The 23,865-nt window shown below is 38.7% G+C and overlaps 1 protein-coding gene across 1 annotated transcript in view; it reads right to left on the bottom strand.

Annotated features, from left to right (window-relative positions):
- TESK2 (testis associated actin remodelling kinase 2) overlaps nucleotides 1-23,865 on the bottom strand; it is a 69,827-nt gene that overhangs the window by 28,162 nt on the left and 17,800 nt on the right. Inside the window, exons 2-3 of the mRNA XM_010163967.1 lie at nucleotides 23,529-23,650; nucleotides 14,059-14,107 (exon numbers count right to left, since the gene is read on the bottom strand). Of these exons, the coding sequence (XP_010162269.1) occupies nucleotides 14,059-14,107; nucleotides 23,529-23,650 (171 nt within the window). The remainder of the gene's footprint in view (nucleotides 1-14,058; nucleotides 14,108-23,528; nucleotides 23,651-23,865) is intronic.

Genomic DNA, 23,865 nt, shown 5'->3' with positions numbered 1-23,865 from the left:
TCACCTGTCATCTGTCACACTCAGCACTCTCTGAGGGACTACTTTGAAGGCTTCTGGCTGCAAGACAACAAGCCAATGTACCTTCTGCCACAACTGGCATAATTAGCTACAGTGGGAGGACTGGAAATTTCCTCATTTCCTCCAACTTTTTTTTTCATAAGCTTCAGCTGTGCAGAACTGGAGAAGAAAGTATCAGTATGTTCAAAACTACAATATAAGATACTACAAGTTGATACACTAAGACTGACTACCAGATTAAATTGAATTGTTTTTGAAGTTACTTCATAGACCTACACTTGGTAAAAAAAAAAAATTTTAAAAATCTACAAAACCACATCGCTCAAGTACCTCTGAGCAGTAACCTTCCATTTCCATTAAATACCTAACACATTGATTGCACCAAACAAAATAAATAAAACATTACACCAGAACAAGCTGGATGTTTAATTTGGGCTATACGAGTATATTTTTGGACAGCAGGTGAACTAACATTGCCAGGGAGCAAACCACAAGTACTGAAAAAGTCAGAACATGCAGGCGAAGCAAGCACATTTCGGAACAAAACTCAAACTTTGCCATGAAAGACCAGAAGGGCTCAAGTGGCTCTGAAAAATAGCCTGATTGAAAGGACAGAAGAAAAGCAAAAAGTCTTCCTCTAAAGGCCACTTTTCTTTCCTGCTCCTCCACTGCTGAAAACCAAATTAAAAGAAGTCTATAACCTAAAGTCAATTTCTCTTCTGCTTTTCAACCAATACAAACAATTCAGTTTTTAATAAAAAAAATATGTATTTTCTTTAAAAGTGTTAACCATTACAGAATTAAAATAATCTTGCTTTTAAAAGTGTCAGCTATTCATAGAGGAGAGGGCAAGCTTCCTCCTGCAATTGCCATGGTGTGGTTACTCATCGGAACTCATGACCAAAAGCCAAGAAACACAACAGATCTACTGCTGTTTCTTCTTCCATGTCAGTTGTAGCATTGATGGATTCACTGGCTCCTCCTTCTACAAAGGCACATCCAGGCACAGCCTATTTTATAAGGGCAAACCAGAATTAACGTGCACTAACTCAGGAAGGAGCTGTAATGAAAACCATTTGGTGCATTCCAAACATTTAAGTGCTGGCATGGAAAAGAATATGGCGAGATTTGTCTTCCTTTAAGTCCCGACATCCAAGAGCTCGTATGGCCAGCATGCTGTTTATCCTCTTCCTGTCATTCCATTCAATCAAAATTTAATGTTCCCTTGCTTGGCTGCTGCTAGAAACAGATTACTGTAAGTAAGGCTTCAACTGCAGGCACATCACAACAAGGCACTGTTGCAACCCATACGTATGAAGGGTTTGAAATACTTCAGGAAATAAGCTTATTTTGTTGGAACCGGAAAACACTCCCAGTATATCGAGATACACAAACTGACCTTGATAACCAATTTTCCTGTAATTATATTAGTAGAAAAAAAAAAAACAAACAACAAAACAGAAAGCAAAGAAGGACTAACAAAAAACCCTACATTTATCATCTGAAGTTACAACCACTTGGATTCTAAGTAGAGCCTAGTTTCAGTGCAGATAAGAATCTGGGATATGGCAAGCTAGCGATGGCATAAATTAGCACACAGGCACAGAAGAGAAAGTACCTTGTTGTTGACACAGGCAAGAGAAACAGCATCTCTGCAGTAACACTTCTGTTCAGAGCAGAAGGCTCTATCCATAATGACAGCATTTTGAACATCCTATACACTCACTTCTGCCTAGAAGCAAGCTGCAGCCCCTGACAAGGAGCCTCTTCTTTAAATAAGGTCTTTCTCACCTTCCCCACAAAGATACCAGCAGTAGCAGCCCACAGCTTATATGCCTGCAAGATTCCAGAGAAATCACCTGTGTGCTTCAATTTTTAAAGTCTGCAAAGCAGCTACAAGGATCTACTGGTCACAAAAGTTACAGCACACAAACACCTCTCATAGTACAAACTTTGTTTAACTTCCACACAAGGAATAGAGGTTTTGAGCTGTTTTGGAGCACTTTTCCAAACCTCAGCGCTCCAGCTGTGCTGCAATGTCCATTTACATTTGAGGGTGCTCAAACACTTTATTAGCTATTATAGAAAACACCAAGATCCCCTATTAATAGTGCTGTGCAAAAGCAAATATTAAAGGAATTTTCCTGTACCATTCAGAATTCAGTTTCTGAATGGTTTGGATGGCTGATAAGTAAAGTGAAATGAGGAAATGAAACTACAAAACACTTGTTAATTCAAGAGGATATTTCCTGGGGTCCAGGATGAAGGGAGAAAGGAAGAAAAAGCACTACAAGCAAACTGAATTTACTGGAAAATATATAAGAAAAATAAACCCGACAAAAAGTCAAAGGGCCAGCATCACAGTATCTATTTGGACTGCATCTCTTCATACACACACATAAATCAAGTCCTCAAGGCAGTATTCAGTTCTCCTCCCCTCTCTCCCCCTTATACCATAATACTCGAGAAGCTTGCACCTTCTCACTCTTATTAACCTAGACATATTTCCAGGCTATCAGAAAGCAACAAATAAAGACTTGCAGGGGTTGTAGTTCAAGAATGGTTTTCTTTTTTCCTCCAGACAATATCAAATGGTCCAGTAGGCTTACAATGAGTGCCAGAACACTGATACTAAAAACCCCTCCCCAAAAAACCCCCACACAATATACAAACGCCCCCACCCACATGTGTGTGCCACACGCATGCAGGGAAGGGAGAAAAGGAATGAGACGATGGAGCTCGCTGTTTGCAGCTCAACATTTATCTGCCTCTTATCTTACTTTCTTCTATCCTTGAGACATTCTAAGAAGGAGGAAGAGGTTACCACCAGCAAGATATTTAGCAAGCCTTCCCCAGAACACAACATATTTAGATGCATCTGTCTCAATTAAAATAATAAATAAAAAAGGTTCCTTGTGCACTATTATAGGCTCTGAAGTGATGAAACAAGTCAATCATCCTCCTACAAGAGGGGAAAAAAGAATTAAATCCAACACATAGCCTGTGTAGCCAAGATTTTTTAATTATTTTTTTTTTTTAAAAGGAGAGGGAAAGAAAGAAGGGGGTGTGAGAAAAGGAGGTTTAACCATGAGCTCTTAAGCTCACGCACAGGCATTTAAGAAAAAGACTAGAATTCAAAAGCTTGCACATCCAGAAGTTCTCACTGAAATAACTGGTTGCTCACCCCTTCTGATCTAGCACCTGCATGCCTAAATATAGGCTCTGTGCCTGAAGTTAGACTCGTATTTTCAAAGTCTTGGCTTCTTTCTTTACATGAGGATTTCTTTAGTGTCTCTGATTATAGTACTTTTTATGTCTGAACTTTCTGCTCTGTGAGCACCCACCTTTCTCTCCTTGCCTAACCACATATTGCAAATACATCTAAGGAGCTTCCCTGTGCCTTGAGCACAATGCAGCGCTTACACAACATCCATTGCTTGTCTGCTTTGGGTAAAAGGAGAGATTTTCTCTGTACAATGTGTTTAATTTACCTGGTCACCACTAACCCACAGTAGGTTTTTCCTCTAAATGATCTACCAGCAGTTCCCTTCTAAGAGAAAGCCTGTAAGGTCAGCTTGCATCCTCCATATGGCAACGTTTTTGTCAGCTTTCTGTTTCCCACAACTGAGCTTTTTACTGCAGCTTTCTGAGAATCAATTCCACCTCTCTGAAAAACAAGGATCCCACTTGAACCTCTCTTACTATTCTAATTTTGCACACGTACATGATAGGAAATCACTCTCTTTAAAGAAATACTTTTTGGTGGAATTGGACAAATCATATCAGACATAACAGCCACGGGAAAACACACGCAATTTCAGTAATTAAAGCTTCCTCCTGTTCTCAGAACAAGTGTTGCAACCAGGTACAGCAGCATTTAACTTCCTATGAAACTGAAGCTATGCCACAGGAGCTAACTTGGTATAACCAACCCAAAAACTAAGTTAAAAGGTAATCTTCCATTGTTTAGTGCTTTTCTGGAAACCCTGGGTCTTTGATCACTGCAATCAGACAAGATGGTTAGCTTTCATTCGTGAAAAACTAAATAGCCAACAGATGTAGGAAAAAAATCTGAAAGATCACCCAGCTTAAATAAGTTCCTTTACATGCTTTCCAAGAACCTGACTTTTGATATTTAAGCACTCAAAATTGCAAAGCTACAAATCAGACAGACTTAGCTGAAACTCCTGTGGAGGCCTGTATAATTTTTGCTGAAGAAAGAACTAAGGGGTCAAGCACACCACATATGCTAAAACATCAGGCTGTAAGAGTATGAACTGGAGATGGAATTTCAGTCAGAACACTAAATTTCCTGCCTTCTGTCACTGAAAGCCAGGCCCCCTTGTGTGATTTTAAATGGACTTTTTTGGTATCTGCAGCATATCAAGCTGTGTTTGGGACTGAAGTCTTTTTTCCTTTTAACTAATTCACAAAAATATTTGGTTCCCAAGGAAAATAATATAAACAAAGTAAAGAATATGTACTTTGTCTTAACTTCTGTGAAATAACTTCACTGTCCTAGACACACTGCTTTTTTGTGTTACAAAATAATTCATGAAGCCTTCAAGTTACAGCATAAGGTTTAAACAGTGTGATGTTTTCCAAATACCAACACTACCCTCCCTTTTCTACAAGCTTTTTAAACTCTACTTACTTTGAACAGTCTGATTTACTTATTACATGTACCATGTTTAGATTTAATTTTGCATCCACTGGTGCATACAGATCAGTCAAGGTTTACTTCTACCTTTAATCAACCTAACTCAAATCTCACGTACAAGGTACCAGCGATGCATACCAGAGTCTCCAACTCTTCAGCTGTTGGAATAATCAATCATCTAGGTTCAGTACAAGTGCTTACAGCATCATTCCAACAAAATGAGACATCTTTAGCTGATAAAACACCATGATGGTGCTCACATTCTTCTAACCCTCACCCAGTCTTCCTAGAGTTGATAATCTAGACTGAATCACTACTGGAAATGGGATTTTTTTTTTTCCCTTTTTCATGTACCCTTTCAAAAAATAGTTATGGCAGCCACCTCTTCCCCCAAACCAATACAGCTGGTCAGCCTAGCACTCTCCAGTTAATACTGCATCAGAGCATGGTTGCTTCTAGAGCTACCCATGCTTCTTGACAAGGATCAATGGCACAAGAATGGGTCTCTTCAATCCTGCAAGCTGGCAAGTGTCAGATGTATTATACCTTTCATAGGTGGATCTCTCATGTTGAACAGAGACATGCTGTACTCCCCTGAAGAGAACGAGTCCATGGGAAAAAAGGACATGGCTTTGAAGATGAAACAGTATGATGTCTTGCATAGCATAGAGAAAGGATGAGGTAGAGCTGATCATCAAGCAACAATCTACATTTGCTGAGAGTGCATTCTAACACTTTGTATAAATTAAACTCAGAACCTAAGTGAACTGCTACAGCAAAACTGAAACTGACAGTCCATACGCTGTGAAGATGCAAAACTAAAACCAAACGTGACTCAAGTGTTAACAAGTATTTTTAAAACACTATTATGAGCAATCAAGAGATGAAGGGAAGTGTCTGCACTGAAACAAGTTTATTTAAAAAAAAATAATAACTGCATTTCAAAACAATCAAAAATGTACTAGGAAGCATTTTGTAAGCTACTTTCACACAAGAAATCTGAAGCACATCTCCCAGCTTATCACTTTAAAGATTCAGGATCTTTAAAATTTCAAAAAGATATTGCTAGAGACTTGGTTTGCTGTGTTATAAACACATTCATCTTGGAATATAAACAGAAGATGCCTAACATTTTGGCTCTAACAGAAGCCTCTGTTACCTATGTCTGTTTCCTTTCAGCAAGATAGCTACTGTACGTGACAACGAAGGTGATACTTTCAGTTCTTCCTACCTTAGCCCTGGTGTTCATGCACAATGAAGTAGAAAGCACAGGCACCAGACTTGTCTTTCCATACATGTTCAGTTGTGTGGGTTTTTTTAACCCAAAAAGATTGAGCCGATATTCACACGTGCCAGTAAGCAGGCACACCGTAACAGAGATCTTGTAGGTTCACCTTAACTCTGTTCCTCAGAGTAAAGAGACACCACAGTTCTATCTATTTAAAAGATAGATCCTTTAAAAAAAGGATGACAGAATTAACTAGATATTTCAAAACAACTATTAGCTTGCAACATTTTTTCTGCGGTGACATAGTAAGTGCTTTTTCTCAAGAGCAGCAACATAAAGCGCTATGCAGACAGTGAACAGTCCTAACAGACATCTTATGTGATGCACGCGCTCTATTTTAGTGCTGGAAAAAACAGTTTCAATGAAATGGAATGATGTCTCACCTTTTACGTTACAGACTAGCCTAGTCCTCCTAACACCTGTAATTTCCCCCTCTGTCTTAAACTCTACTTCTGCTGCCACGATCCTCACTCTTCTCCTCAGGTCCTACAGCAAATTTCTCACACAGTTCTCAGTCATTAAGGGGAAGTGCAACTACTGCTGCATCAGATGAGGTACCATTACTCTTCTCTAGAGGTCAAATCCCTGGGGTCCAGATGAATGGTATTCTCCTGACCCTGAAGCAAGTATATGCAAGGCCTGACTCTTAATGAGTCCTGTAAGGGAAAAGCTAATGAACTCAAACAACCAAATTAACAGAGGAAATAACACAGATGTGTGCTGGCTGGACTTCCAGTCCTACAATGAAATCAGCAAAAGGGGCAAGCAATAGATACTCTAGTTTTTACCACAACATCGAAGCATACCTTCCTGGAATTAAACATATTGAGTTTTAATACCCAAGTCCATACCTGAAGGGGTACAAAGTAACCCTGGTTTAACAGAGGACCCGACACCTCTGACATACTTTCAGTAAAGCTAAACTTACACTTCTGGTACTTGGGTTTTATACCTGCAGAGGCCCAGATTGTCTCTACATGTTACACTTTAGAGCACTGGCAGCAGTACAGCGCCACTGAAAGAACTCTTCTTCCTGTTCCCAGGGAAGTATGTAAAATGAAGCAGTAGCTTTAAAGAATGCTACAAAATACATCTGAACTAGGACAAAAAGAATAAAGCATGCAAGTACAGATTTATTACAGTATTAATCCACAGGTCAAGCTATTCTTTGGCTGAGACATCATAACGATCAATTTAATCTGCAGAATTCTATACATACTTCGAGTTCTTACGAAGTTTAAACAGCAGTCTGTCTGCAGCACCCTAGGGCCCAGTGGCACTTAAAAATGCCAGCTGCTGGCTGTTGAAAGTCATCTGAAAAATATCCTTTGTCATCACAGCATGCTAATCTTCTTTTAAAGTTACTTCAAAGTAAATTCCATCTTTTTACACTACTTTGTAGCAAGACTCATTCCCTTAAAACAAAGACATTTGGAATTAACAGGTATCTTCTCAGAGCTGTCAACAAAAACATCCAAGAGAAAGTTTGCACAGTTGCTTGTTTCATTCCTCCAGAAAGTCACAGAGTTGCCAGTTCCACAAGACCATAAAGTAAAAACTTTATATACTGCCTGAGACCTCTAATACACTCAAGTAAAATGCTTTATGTATGCAAATGAGACCAAATTGGACCAGAACTAGGGATCGAAACTGAGGAGAGACAAAGGACCAAAACATCTCTAGAGTTTCCCCACCCCTCTGCTTTTTCTCCTCCTCCTGAGTTTTCCTTTTTCAATACTACAGTCAAAAAGACTAGAGAAAGTGCCTAAAGGAAGCCTTCAATACAGCTAACGAAAAGCACAAGGTATTAAGAAATACAAACTGATCTGGAAGCCTCTAATCAGTATGGCTTGACTGTCCACTTCAGGTAATACCTTTGATCTTAGATAAAGTACAGGGCTTCCCTAATAATGCTCTAAATTGCATTTTTGCTAGAAATTGGATGGCAGTATCCAACAGATGAGTAATATTTTCTAACAGGATTAAGTTGAGAGACACTTAATGTCTTTTAATTTTCTACTTGGTGCCACCTTTAACACAACTTTTGGTCTTCAGTTGTCTCTGAGCTCAGGCTAATCAACTTACCACTGCAGCTATTCTCTTTTTTGAGGGACAACCACCAGAGCCAACTTATCCAGGAACTAAACCTGAGCTGGTAAACAGGTAATACCTAAACTGGGAGCGATTCTTTTGCCATATGGAATATTTGCAGAATGACTGATAATAGGAACTGCAGTTCTAAAGACACTAAGTTCTGTAGGGTTGACAGGCCAGCCTACAGTGATCACCAAAGCTGAGTTAAATATTTGCAGTGCTACACGAGTGAAAATGAAGTTATTCAAACAATATGAATCACACTGGTGGAATAACAGCAGGGATTAGCAAGTGTTACCGGAGATGGGGGGAGGAGGGAAGGAAGGGTGTTCCAAGGCTTTTTAAAACTCTCAAAAGTGTGCAATTGCCATTTGGAAGGCAATGTATGCCTACAAATTTTGCCGTAGCATAAAGGTTCAGAAGAGGAAACCTAAGTGATATCTGTCTGGTTTTCTCCATTCCAGGGTCAAAGGCTCTCCATAGAAAGGTACCTAAGAACTGAAGGGAGGAAAAAAGAAAGAAGAAAAATTAAATATTTTTAATGAGAGCTGCTGCTTGTGAAAGCTGTGTATCAGAAGGACCTTCTCGCATGAAGAACTTACTTTTCCTTCCCTGTAAAAGGATAATTCAGCACAATTGTCACAATTCTGAGAATTTTAAGTTTTTAATATTTTTTCTTCCCAATCAGTGCTATCTCCAAAAGTAAAAAACAAAACAAAAGAAAAAAACCCCACCAAAACAAACAAACACTAAAAAAGGATGGTGTCTGAAGGCCTGAAACTCCACTAATTGTATTTATAGTTTACTTAAATTATTGCTGTTTGGAGGAAAAGCAGAGAGGGAAAGTTTTCAGTTATCACAGAGGAACTTAGTGAAAAACCCCTGTCTCTTCAAAAGCCACAGGTTCTCTCATGAAGATGAGCTTTAGGAATACAAAAGGGATACGCAGTGCAAGGAAGGGGAGGGGGGGGGGAAAAAAGTCTTTTCCAAACTGCTACATAACAGCATTCTTGTCTCAAAACAATGAATTGTGGTTGATGTAAAAAACAGCAGTGTCAAATTCAGTAAGCTGTTACAGTGCAACATGTCAAAATTGTCCAATAGCAATTATCTTGCCCAAGATAAAAATTAACATGTCTAGAAGGATTTCCGTAGTAAATTTTTTCCTGGGGTTTATGAAACAGTTATAAAAAAATTAATTGAACTGAAAACGTGCACGAGTTCAAAGAATTCTGTGGATTACCTTAAAAAGAAGTGAAAGCAGCAGTCCAGATTTTTCTTACAGCACTTTTTGAGACATACATCTGCATTAAACTCTGTTGTCCATTCTATACGTCGCCAGCACGCATTATTGTGGACAAAAGCACTCTGAGCACTCAGGAAACTGTTTAGACTTCAAGGCACTTCCATGCACCCCTGCACACAGCACCTGTAAGGTGCAGTACGTGAGGCAGCTGATAAGGAGAACTGACGGAGCAGGATGCACTGGAGGAGCCAGGAGCAAAGGCTGGCTCGCCCCTTACAGTCATCTCACCATTGTTCCAATGCCACGTACACAGCACCTTAAACCCAAGGCTGCCCAAATACACTCTTAGACCCATGAAACATCTAATATCACACCAGATACTTGGGATGGAATCAGAAGGACTGACTAGGTAGTAAGTACATCAGCAAGAAGAAAGACTGAAAGACTGTAGGAGAGGCACATCAGGCAGACAGTAGATTCAGCTGCCAGCTGAAACTCAACTGTCCACCCCTCCATCCCACATCATGTGTTCCCCAGCCCAGCTCCCTGCCTGACAAAGCTCCAATGCATGTCACATCCTGCACTGAGCAAGTAAAGCTACAGCTTCAGATTGTGGCAGCAGAGCATTTGTGCACTTTTTTACTATCATCCAGTATGAATTAATAGCCATAAAACTTCTGTTGTAACAATTAGCTATTGTTTGTGAAGCACTGCAATTTCAAGATAGCCAAATCAACACATAATATCTCTCCCTTTCTCATTTTCTATACACACAGCTGTCAGGGTTTTCATTTCCTTCAAGAAGGAATTATCAAGCTGTATGACTCATTCTTTGCATATATATACATCTAATTATAACAAGATTTTAGCCTGACCTCTCTCTTAGAAATTCAGATAAACCTGCTTAACAGAGTTCAACAAATAATTTAAGATCTGCAAAAAGGTATTAAGTGGCTTTTCTGTGCTAGACTGTATGCTGCATTACCTGCTTCGGTCTAACAGCATGGGCCTATAGAACCTGCAACGCCAAAATAAATTTGTTTGCCTCCCATCTAACACGGGTGCTTGCTCATGCGTCCATTCCATGGTAAATGTGCACGGGAGAAGATCACACGCTGTTGCCATTAAGCCATGGCTGCTCCACACTAACTGGCTCATAGCTTCGTGTCCCAGGGAGCGTACGCTGCCTGCTGACCTCCTGGCAGTGGCTCACATCTGCTCTCTGAATGCTCAGCAGCATCTCATGTTAACTGACACCAGAGCCTGTACTACTATGCAAGTTTCTCCAAGTCTGAGGATGCTATGTGCCAGGAAATTAAGAAATGGAAGCGAACAGAGAGTTGTCAGATTAGTAAAGTGGCCAGAAAACAGAGAGGCTTGAAGGAGAGGCTGAAATTAGGTTGGAGAGGCATGTAAGTACAGCAGGAAGCCCTGCAGATTCTTGTAGCTACAGAAACAAACCACGAGCTACTGATTACAGCTGAATAGAGAGAAACGAACACCCAGAAAAATTTTTACAGAAATAAGCGCAGCAAATCTGTGCCCATCAGCTCAAAGTCAGTGAGGCAGTCTAGTGCTTGCCAGCTCATTTGAGTGGTACACCTATTAAAGCACCTGCTTCGCCTTCCCTAAATGTTTTTTAACTATGTGCTTGCAAGGATAGAGATCCCTGCCAACCTAAACTCTGACTCTATGGACAGATACTGAACTACTTCAAGAGAGTCATATGCCACAGCTTCTGGATTGAGTAGGACTTCAGGAACAATATTGAATTTTCAAAACTGATAAGACTGTGGATTCAGAGCAAGGCCAGAGTCCTAGTGCAGCCTATAATTAAACAATTCCATTCTTATTTTGGAAAAAAACAAACCAAACCAAACAGAAACTGCTTCTTGCTCAACAGTTTTAAAAACAAAAGCCACTTGAGAGAGGACAATTAAAACAATGTAAAATGCTGCCAAAAGGGAAAAACCCAAGGCCTACACACGATCAACACCTTCCCCAAGCAAAAAAACCTGCTTTGCATGATTCACAGTGTTCAGCCTCCCTGTGTTTAAACATGCAAGAAAAGAAATCTGTAACGCTTCAGACTCTGGCTTTGAATAACAAAGTGCTGTATACTACTAATGTAGCCCCTTAACAGACTTATAAAATCCTCAAGGCTCCTCCAACACCATTTGTGGTTGTTGCCCTGCCTGTTACTAGCACAGAAGGCTAGTAAGCCTGTGTCTAAATTGATTCACCGAACATTTGCCTCGAGTTCTCAACTTTGTCTGTCCTGGAAACATATACATACAAATAAACATGATTTCCCATCTCGCCCTCACACATAAGCTCTAAGTGATGCTGTATCCTTTCACTGAGGCACATCATCAACTGTACTTGCAAAACACAAGGGATAATTAAGTTCCTTACAGAACAGGTCCAGCGTAGGCTGCTGTGAGAGAGGGTTCTCCTTGCAGTGACTCATATACCTACTGAGCAACAGCTCTCTGAATCAACAGTTTCACCTCCAAAGAAGTGAAAACCTGGCAGAAGTTTTCTGAGTGCTAGTAGAGTCAGGTTTATCAATTATGTTGAGCACTGGAAGCGAGGAGGCCACGTTTTTGGACCACAAGCTGAAAAAAGCCACCAGATTGGCCAATTCGTTTATCCTCCTGGGCTATATTTGAACTGGTGATTTACCACATCCGTTTTACTAATAATTCCTTCAGCTAGCCATTTCAGCACCCCCCTCCCTTCTCTAACCTCCAGAAGTCTTCAGAACTCAACTATTACTCTACACACTAATCAAGATTAAAAATGCCACTACTATTGCCAGAAAACACAACTAATTCCACTTGAAACATACACAGCTCTTAACTTTTGAAAGTTTTGTAAAACCAAAGAACAGCTACTGTATTGGACAAAACTGTGTGTGGATTCCCTACAACATCAACTTACATTGGCCTTTGGTTGTGCTTTTTCCTATTGAGGGCATTAAATGTCTCTCTTGGTCCACATAAGAAAAGCAGTGACCACTACATGTACTTCTAAAACACATCACTAAAGCTATTCCATTTCCAAAATTTTGCAGCAACTGTCTTCAGGGTAAAACTTTTCCTTTTTGGTCTCAAGATGTTTCAGGAATCCCTTCTGTTACTCTGAATTATAACTATAAAAAGTTATTATTTTAAGTCTTTCTTAGGTTTATTTGCTTGCCAAGGACTCAAAAATAGCTGAACAAAGTAAGCAGCTACAAAGTTAGCTCTCCATGAGGAAGCATCTGTGCTGGTATCACTTTCTTGGCTTTGGTTGGGGAGGGACATTTACATGGCAAGCAACTGGGATGAAGGGGTAAAAACAAACAAACAAACCCAAAAAAGTACACTGAAGAAGATCTGCCAAGATTTAATATAACAAAGCGTTATGAAGCTCCCTATCTTCTAGGACATGTTTAGTGAGAGGATGGGCCTGAAACCTCCCTGTTTTAACTGATCAGAGGTCCAAAAGAAACTGGCAAAGCCTGCCTGAAGGACTTGATCAGCCATCTAATGACAAATCTTAGAAATGTTTCCTCTGGGCACAGGAGGGGGTGGGGGAGGGGGGGGAAAAGATAAACTCTCCCTCTCATATCAAAGGGGGTCCCCCCACATATGCTGTATCTTGAAATTTCTGAAAGTGTCTTTACCTTTGCTCTTACATTAGAAATATGGCCACTGTGAACTAGTGTGCATCACTCTAGTAGTAACTAGAACTGCAGAATTGTCACCCCAGAAGGTGAAGAAATTCACTGCCCACACATGTGCCTCTTTGCCTCAGAGTTGCATATGAAAGTTACAGAAGATGATGGCCACACACTTCCTGATAACTGGCATACAGCTATCCAATCTTCTCATTTTACAGTAGTTCTTAGCAAGCATACCAGGAGCTTGTTTTAACTGCTAATTAATAACAGACTTGTCTTCGGGGCATGGGAAAGGGTTAATCTTTTAATTGAGCAGGTCCAACAAAATAGAAGTAAATAAGAAACAACAAAACATGAGTTTCCCTTCAATCTGTATCAAAAAAAAAAATACAGCAGGAAAAATCTTTTACTGATTTTGACTCAAAACAGGCAATGCCATTCCTAACAGGAGAATACTCCCTTCTTGTTTTTCCTGAGTAGTTTACATGGGGCATTAAACATACAACACGGTAAAACTTGCTGGGAAAACTCACACGAACAGAAACCTGAGTTTCTCATTCAATACCTAGATCTTGGGCAGGGTATATGGGCAATGGAATAATTCCTTTTTATGGGACCCAGATTAAGCTGTAAACTTGTGTTATTCCAAATAAGAAAGTGGTAGGGACTGAATACACTAATACCACCCAGCTGAAACGTCCCTGATTCACCTGGGAAACGTACACACAACTGGTGTATAAATAAGACTTAAATACAATGCAATGTCACTGAAACAAATAACACTGAGGGGCAGCTCAAGGTAATCCACATCTCTCATTTAGAATATTATTAGTGAGATTTTATGTTCCTACTGTGATTTTTTTTCACCCTAATAAGCACTTTTGATGAGAAAAGTCATACAAGGGCTATCAGCAAAGTACAGTTCTGAGGCCTGACTCTGCAGTGTTCCCACTGCACAGCAAGTGGCATGTGATTAACTGACAAGTCACCATCAAAGAAACTATCACTCAAGGTGAACAGCAGTTGCAGCATCTGGCCTGAGAATTGTTTCATATTGAATATGTATATCATGAAATAAGTCTTACCTCAGTAAGTGCGTGCAGCTGTCCTTGATGCACACAGACACCCATAAACCTACAAGAAACAAGAAAAGAAAAGTGGTTTGGGCTTTTTTCCCCCCCTCTTTTTTTTTTTTTTTTCTTCAAAGAAACTAAGATAAGTAGTGGATATGCCAGAAAGAAGGAAAAAGAAAAAATTCAACCTCACAGATACTGTATACCTCAAGGCTGATTATTTAAATATCTCAGCACAAAATAAAATCATGTGTCTACACTACAGTGTAATTTGAATTAGCAGTTCCAAGAGAGCACAGGAGACAGCTCAAATTCAAGATGGTAAGTTACTAATTTGACTATAAGCAAAGGCAAGCATATAATGATTTACACAGAAAGGAACAGTCTCAGAGTTCTGTTTTAAGGAAGTTTAAGCCAAGTAATCCACTGTTGGGTCTGCATAAATAGAAAATTACTTCCCTTTGCATTTTGCTGCTTAAGCATAAAAATGTTTCTTCCTATCCCATTCCTAACCACTCAGGAATATGAGGGCACATACATGCAGTATAATTCCCCTCCCCAACCCCCAATTTCTAACAGTTGGATTAAAGCAAGTTTTGATAGTATCCAGTGTACACACATTCCACAAAAGTTACCTACACTGCACAAGGTTCAGACTCCTGTTGTTAACAGTAATGACTGTCACCCCTGATCTTCCTGGGAAGCGATAGAGAATGTGCTACACATTTAACATACGAGGAATAACTGAAAGCTCATTTTTTCGACCATACAAGCTGAACTTAAAAGTGACAAAATGCAAATTAATATTAACAGTAAACAGCTCCCATGAGAAAGTTGAGTAAAACTTACATGTACTTCAGAGCCCTCCCTGCACAGTTAAAGTAACAGTTCTTTTTAGATTAACTAATTTTCAGGTTTATAATTTAGATTTTGGCCTCAACAAGCCAAAACAGACTGTCTGTCATTTCCACAATGTTTAGAAATTTCCTCTTTGCAAACAAGTAGTAGGAATGCATAATTTAATTCAGTGTGACAGGGGGAATCTTGTGGAGAACAATTTGAAGGAAAAGGACCTTTTATATCCTCAAACACTTCTGAATTTAAAAACAAAATGATGCAAGACGCATGTAGTACTAGTTCAGCTAAGCTGCTTTTGAAGAAATGAATGATCCTCACTGTTCTCTTGTCTAACAGCTGACTGGTAAATTACAGGCAGCTGAAGAAAAATAACATAGGTAAGGTCCTTTGCGTAAGCTGAGCTGTGGAAATCTGTTTTTATAACCAAGGAAAAAGCAGGACTTGTACTTGAACGTCTGCTGCCTGCTCTCACGTCAAATAATATTCCCCAAATTAAATATGCACATTTTAATTTGAGAGACAGTGAAAATCCAATTCCTCTTGTTTAATGAAGAGCAATAGGCCATAACCCAGAATTCAGGGGAAAGGGAAGAAGAGTTCTTCTAGATATACTTTCTACTCAAAACATTGCTGTTCCTGAGTTCACTTCACACAGCAATTGCACATAAACAATTTTGTAAACAAGTTGACAAATGAAGCTTCCTGAGACTCAGAAATCGAGACTCCTCCAGAGCAGAAATCTTCCTTAATGCATTCTGAAAGTCTCCAGAGCTATCAAGCATAGTGTTAATAGATTTATTCACGAGCCAAAATGGGAAAAAAAATCCAAGAAAACAGTTCCACTATTAGACAACTTTTAAAAGGATTATTTTCTCTTTTATGAAACATGCTAATGACACAAGATTAACCCAGTAATGCAGTATTTTCAATCAACAAAAACCAAGGCTAAGTAATTAAAAATAACAATGTTTTCATCTATATATCAACTCTCCCTTTTTAAAGGTGTATTACATTACTTTCAAATTAGGAATTCATTGTATTCGACTTAATTCTAAAATACGCAATTAAGACTTTATCAAAATTTTGGCAAAATTATATTTGTCTCATCTTTACCAAACAGGAAAGACATCAGTGTCATACAAAGACTGGTAGAACTTAACTTTTTCTGCCAACCTGGTTTGGACATGGGAAATCTCAATGCAAACACATTCATCACCTTTGTGAACCTACACTTAAGGCAGAAAAGACAAACTGGCTCAAGTTACCAAGAGTAAGAGTTCAAAAATTCTTAAAACATTTAGAGTTTCTACTGGGAAACAGATTATATATTTCTAACTTTAAATCAGAATCTAAAAATAAAGCTCAATATAATGATCTCATGGAAAAAGGCTGAACATAAAGATACATTTATAAACCTCACATATTTAGAAGTTACTACCCAGGAAAAGAGAAACCAGATACACTGATAAAGACAGAATTAATGAGTTTACAAGCAACATATTGAAACCATTTAAATTTTGTGTAAAGAATCTCAGTTTTCATACTCTGGAAAACAGATTGATAGAATAGACCTCTAGTGATCCAAATTCCTGGAAAACAACTTCTTAGCTACTATATCAAGCAATAATAAGCCTCTTGGTTAAGCCAAGTACTGCCACAGAACACTGTTGGAAAGCATTTTCACTAGAAGATAATACATGCAGCTGCTACCAGGAAATAGAGTTACCAAGCAAGACTTAACATAAGATTTCAATTTCTGAGATTGCCCCAGATGAGATTCCAGGTTCTGTGGATAGGAAGCTGACATGCTGGCCCAGTACAGCTGAGATTATTCCTGTTGGCTAGACGCCCTGTCTCCAGAGCCAAAAATGTGCTTGTAGGTGAACTTCATCAGAATGTCTTGTCAGCCAAAGGTTACACTTCCTATAAGCATTCCTACTTAGAAGAAGCTTCAGTGAGCCAGTCATCCACAAACAGGAGACCATCTGCAGATTTAAGGAAGTTTTATTTCCAAGACAGTGTAACTGGCCTTATCAGGAAAGCTGAAGCACTTCCAAAATCGTAACTAGTGGCTGGAAATTTTTCCCCAGAAGCTGCAAATACGAAGGATGCTATTTGAGTCCACTCTACTAAATACAGCACAGCACATTTCCAGCACAAAATGCTTTCTAACAAGTGTCGGTGATGTTCAGATGCTGGAAGTCTCTTTCCATAAACCAGGTTATTCCTCAATTGATCTGAAATACCTGCCCTCCTAGTCAAGAGCAAGAGAAGGTACCCTGGATATTTCTTAGTCTGTTAACAGCAGTTACCCAAACTGCTTTCAGTTCAGTCTGACTGCAAGGGAGAAAATTCTGAACAGGAGGGAGAGACTAAGAACTGTAGCCTCAGCCTGCAACCTTTGCTTCCTTGACAAATCAAACAAAACCAATATTCAGATTATACAGCCACTGTGGACACCTAGACATTGAACACAGGATTCCTATTAAAAGGACTTCAGTGGAACATGTTCCTATTCTGTGGATAAACCTGGAGCAGCTACAGTCCAACATAGTAAGTCAATGCCCTCTAAAATCTACTGCTTGCATGAGAAAATGCAGCAGTTTGATGATAAGATTAAAAATAAGAAACAAACCAAACACACCAAAGCAAAAGTCTCCTATATGAGCTCATCAACACAAAGAGAAACAAGGTCAAAAGACAGATGCTTATTTCATTGCACTGACTGTTAGAAAATGAAGAGGAGGGTGAGTAAGAATATTAAGTGTGCATTAAGACCTTCCTTAATGTTTTAGGCACCATGCCAGATTAAAAATTTATTTTAAGTTTTCTATACTTCATCTGTCCCTTCTGTAACATATTATACACAATGCATACAGCCCTTCTTCTGTTGTCCTGTGCACAGCATTTCTAACATACTGCTTGTTGATAACCACATTACATAGAGAGAAGTAAAAGTATTTTTCTTTTCTGTTATAGCACTGTTCAATACAGGAGAAAGGATGCCAAGACAAAAGCCATCCTTCTGCCTATTGTAGCAAAGTCAATCACAAGAAATTTTGCAAAAAGGAAGGTTTGACAGCAGAAAACTGCACACACACAAAAAAATGGTATTGTGTTCCCAAGGTGCTAAATTTGTCTGAAAGGAGATGAAATAAAATTATCCTTGAAAGAAGTTCATGTAATAAGCTTGCTTATGGGGGAAGAGGGGGTGTGTGCATGCACACAAGAAGGTGGATTTAATCAATGAGTCAATCTGCCTGCATGGTCGCTCCCAAACACACAGCAATATCTCCAAGCACTCCCAGGAGAGCACCTGAGACACAAGCTAAGGCTCTCTGTGTACAGAATGTTTTAAATGAAGTCCCCAAGGTACAGATCAAATAAAGAAATACTTTTTCATGCAAACAGTAGTGATATTAAAGATTGAAATTCTATCTCAAAGTTGAAGATACACTAATTTAAAAGACGGCACAGGAGATGGAGAATCTGTGTTAGTACACCACTTCATTTGTGAGAATGAGAAAAACATGCCTGTAAGATATTACCTGAACAGAAAGGGATCGGTTCTCTCAGGCTGCAGCCCTAAGGCTCCCAGCCTAGGACACAAGGACAGAGATTTCTCGAGTCCTGGTCCAGCCCTATTATCTTACTTTGATTTGAGTAAAAACTCATTACTATGGCAGCACATCAGCATTTAGAGAGGAAGCAAAGCAGTGAAAAACATTTACAAGCATACACCAGACCTCTCATAACCCTGGAACCAGATCTAACCCAAGCCTTGAACAGCATTGAGCTTTAAATGGGACACAAGCCAGTAAGGAAGTGAAGAAATGCTCCAAGCCTCTGGTTCCCCTAACCCCAGCAATTAGTCTTACCATGTATCAGCCAACCTGTATTAAGGCAGCTACAGTAAACATTGCACGGTGCAAACCAGAACCCCAGCTCATTTTTCCACTCCTGCTCTTACCATCTGTTTTGGGGGAAGATGTGATAAAGCCAGCACATCCCACACCCAGGGCAAGGAGAAGTGTGGATCAGAGGCAGAAAAGCATTTCAGCCCTCCATGTTTAGTTTGCATGAAGGAGTGAGGTGGAGATGGGAGATGATATGAGATGGGGTTGACGCCAGAAACAGAGCAGAGCACTCCATGAACACCATTAGTCTGGTTTTGTCCTATCCACTCCTAAAATATCCCTAAGCTGGTCCCTGGGGAAAAAAGCAAAACCAAAAAAAGCAGACCTTTCATATACAGTTTGTTATGATCACCAGACAGTGACCAAACAAAAAGTTACTATATTACAGTTAAAATCTACTCTGCCTCTGGAATCACATCTGCTAATTGAAATAGGAAGCAAGAGGGAAGGAAAAAAAAAACCAAACCCAAAACTCTAAATCCCCTTTTTACCATCATGCCAATGTAGCTGCAACAGCTGGAGGCTTCTATTCCAAAATATCCTTAACAGTTTGATAGAGGTTCAAATTTTGCTGAAATAATCCCTTTAATAGAAGACAGATTCTCATTTTTTGATGGAAAATACATTAGAATTTCATATATATATATATATATATATATGACCACTAGAATCTCTGTGATGCTACCATGGGGATGGTATACTTATTAGGGGACTTGGCAAGTGAAAACTAACCTCTTCACTTAGATCAGTCTTCTGATCAAGATGTGTCTACATAGCTGGCCAAGAGCAGAATTTGAGCACAGAAGTACTGAAATGAGTGAGGATATTTCAAGTTAGCATTTCACTCCATGGCCAGCAACACAAGTTATTTTTAAAGCCTAAATAACCAGACTGTATTAGAAGCAGTGAAACTGAAATACAGCGACACAACTCCATCTCCTACAGTAGTACAAAAGTACCATGAAGATAAGAGCCCAGGCCTGCCTCTAGGTCATCTCTGCTGAGCTAAGGAATGGAAGAACATCAGCAAGGACTGACAAACTCACACTCCAGAATGGTGGTTGCAGGCCAGGGTAAAAACCTCAAAAAGCATCTGTAACAGTGCAAATGAGTTGATGCAGACAGCACATAAGGAAAAGCAGTTTCAGTGCAATCAATGGCAAAAATACAAGAATCTTTGCAATAACATCTTGAAGTTAACTGTGGGCACGTTTGAATGCATAGCTTGTAAAAAGTTGCTATGTATTTTGGAGCACTGGCAAAGAGATGGGTTTTTAATCATCCAAGAGATAACAATGATTTTTAGCTATCAAATACGCTAGGAAAAGGAATCTCCTCTCTCTTCCATATCACTTAGTTCATGTAAATCAGGAAAAAGTTCTAGGATGAAAATATTGCTTCAAAAAAAGCACTAAAGCATCAGGATGTTCAAAAACATAACCACACCCAGATTAAGGAAGATTTTAGTATACTAAAATAAATGCATCGTTTCCGAATCCAACATTTACTTTCTAAAACATGAACTGACTGAACTGCAGGTGTTGAAACAGGCTGAGAGCAGACTTTGGATGCTGTAAAGCCAGTATCTATCCAGTTTCATATTTTTACAAGCCATTTGATATCATCTCACAGCCTTTTACCTGCTACAATTAACTACTGCACAAGATCTCAACATTTCAGCCTAAGAACCCCCTAGTATCCTTACTGGCAAACAACAGATCAGCACTAAGGAAAGCAACTTGTTTACAGCACAAGTTAACAGTAGGTAATCCTAGAGCTTACAGAAGATTTAGAAACTCAAATGTATATATTACATAAAATCAGAGTACACCTTCAAGGTATGTGGAGGAGATCCAGTGACTAATCAATAAATAATTAAACTTGATGCTAGTGACAAAACAGCTTACTCAGTAATACAGAAGAAGAACTCCAAAGATTAGAAATTAAGCGAAGAAAATAACATTTAACAGCAAAATGAAGTAGCTCATAGTCCCTGGAAACAGGAAGTTATATCTTAGAACTTCTTGGAAGAGGATCATTCCCTTTAAATACTAACACAAGCTTAAAATTTCCAAAAATAATCCCAGAAAATGTTTAAGCAGGAACATGTTGTAGAACATTTTCCTAGCAACCTCTCAGCAGTACTACTCCAGTTGTTCTTACTTGACAACATGATGTTGTTACTTCTCACTTTACTATAAAAGCAAATTGTTATCAAATATTAATTTTAACGTGTTTCTGAAGTGGGAAGTAAGTCCTAAACTAATTTTTACCACACTAATAGAAGCACCAATGATTTATATGTTTCTGAAACATAAATAGAGTTCTTTGCATGCACACACACACACACACACACACAGGTATGCATAAACACATAGGCAGGTAACATTTCAGAAGTGCAAAATCTTCTCCCAGGTATAAACTGACTGGAAACACTGCAGTAAGTTATTTTAAACCAAAAATAAAATTACACATAACCAACAAGCAAAGCCACCAAGTTACCTGCTACAGAAAGAAAAAAAAAAGGTTTTAGTATGTATTATTATTCAATAAAAGAATAAACTAAAACTAAATACAGTTTTCTCACTTGCATTTTCTGTAGCAATGTCCTTGCTGCCTGCAGCAAGGTTACTTACCTAATACCTAAGAAAAAGGCAGTATTTTTTACCAGAGAGACAATTCTCTGAAGAAGCCTCAAATCAAGCAATTCACAAAGCAAATGTAATTTATTCTTCAAAACAAATTATGCAAAGATAAACCATTTCTATTTAGGTAATTTATTTCTTGTGTATTCACTCCTAACTGCATAGTTGAGCACACAGAAAAAAAAGGATTTCTCTATCAATCCTGTGTAATAACTGGGAGACCAAGTGGAATTCCTTTTCTGCTGCATGCATAAATCAATACATTACTGTTCTTTCTTCAAGACCATCTGTGCAACAGCACTAACTTCAAATTATTCATAGGCTTTAAAGCCAGAGGGGACCAGTATATCATCAATATGATCTCTGAGGCATCGTAAGACATTTAAATTTCAGCAATTACTCAGAACTGAGCCAATAACTTTTGTTATCAGCAACACCTGTGTAACTCCATTCAAGGCAGGGCAAGGGTACATTAACCTGCAACAGAATGCTTTCTGCCTGTCAAACTATCCCTTTCCGACTTTCCCTCACCCCATTAAATACTTTATTTTGAACAGAGCTGTACAGCTAGAAGATTTTAAAATAAGGATTTGCAAATGATACAAAGTTGATAAAGAAGCCGATGATGGAGTGTCCTGACTTCATGACTCTGACAATGCCAATCCTATGAAGTTATTCTTTCCACAAACTTTACTAAAAATGCAGTTTTATTGGTCCCCAGGATCATACGCTGCTTATCTAAAGACTCTGAGGGAAATTGTGGATAGATATAAGAAACAATTAATGATCCTGAAATGTAAAGACAGATATCTGACATCATTGAAAAACAAACAAACAGAAAAGCCAGAGGAGTTGGGATCTCACCTCACCTTGGAGCAGAGAAAACAGACTAAGAATTCTAATTAGGGACAGATTACTACAACACTTGAATAAATAGATTGTGATAAAACCAAGACAGTTTACTATGAGTAAAAATTCTCTATGTTCACAGGTTTTGGGGGTTTTAAGAAAAAAATAATAGAAAATAGGCATGAATCAATGGAATGCTCCCTACAGACAGGGCAAGGGCCTCTGATGTCTCGACATAAATACTGAGGGAAACAAACAAAATAATAGTGTTACGCATCAGCTGATGACTGAGCCAGGATTTCAAGGATCAGAAAAGTTGGTTACAAAGGATTTTAGCAAGCAGTACTATGTCTGTACTATTTAACAGTCAGGTGAAGAAGAGGAAATTAAGTTACTTAAAGTTCACTGTCTCTCCAAAGCTTTTCAGAAAGAGCTATACTGCCTGAGACTATAAAAATGGATCCCAGCTGTACAACAGCAGTTCAGGAGAACCGGTTATTTGGTACACTGTCATCAGACCGTTGATCTTCTTAATGTTATGGCTTCAGCTAATTATGTTAATTGCTTGTCACATCATTCTAAAAAAGTAACCAAGACTGAGAAGATTCAAAGAATAACAAGATATGCATTGAAACATTTTGGATTTGCATCCACTAATCTATTGCAAAACAAGAACTACCTTTTTACTTTCAAGAGCAGCTAAAATCAGAGTAGTTCAAATCTAGCTTCTTTTCTCCAGTCCCTCTTATCCTGCCCTGCAGTACTACAATAAGGAAATGCTAAAAACTAGGAAAGAGACCTAAAAATAAGAGGAAGCTATGGCACTTTGCATTGTTAATGTGCAAGATTAGTAACCACAGATTATTTAAATGGTGTTAAATTTACAATAATTTAAGTTCATGAAGAGAAGCTAAATTTCACTCTTCATATAATTTTACTGATTCATCAGCAACTTATAAGGTGAAAACTTGTTTTTCTCTGAAATAAGTTACTCATTACTGGTAAAGTCCAGATAGGAAAATCGTGTGGAATTTCAATTTGCTCAAGTCTCTCTTTCTCTTTTCTTCCTCCTCCCTTTCTTCCATTAAATTAGAAGTTGATCCCAACACATTCACAACATATACAGCTATAATATATTTTTTTTAAATTGGAAATAGGAAAGTGCTACTAAAGACAACCTATCTCTATAGAATTCAGAAAAAAGACAGTATACCTTAAGATGTTTGGATGCGAGAGTCTATTCATAAGCTGAACCTCTTTCAGCATGTTTGCTCTGTTGCTGTTCAAAGTGTTCATCTTCAAAGCCATTACCTGGTCTGAAGTTCTGTGCCTTACCTATAGGACACAAGCAAAAAATGGTAAGGTTCTGAAATGCAAGACTGAAAAAACAGTAAAGTTAGTACAACTCAGAGATTCTCCGTGATGTATGACTTGATCTATACTCTGATTTCTGTAGTCTTTATCAGGCAGATGAATTTCTATGAGCATACTACCCAAATGTGAAATGGTATTTTGCTTTCCTCTTGCAAGTGGTGATGACAGAACACCAA

Source organism: Antrostomus carolinensis, unplaced genomic scaffold, assembly GCF_000700745.2.
Source record: "Antrostomus carolinensis isolate BGI_N321 unplaced genomic scaffold, ASM70074v2 scaffold7733, whole genome shotgun sequence".
Taxonomy (NCBI): domain Eukaryota; kingdom Metazoa; phylum Chordata; class Aves; order Caprimulgiformes; family Caprimulgidae; genus Antrostomus; species Antrostomus carolinensis.
This window is presented reverse-complemented; position numbering and strand designations above follow the sequence as displayed.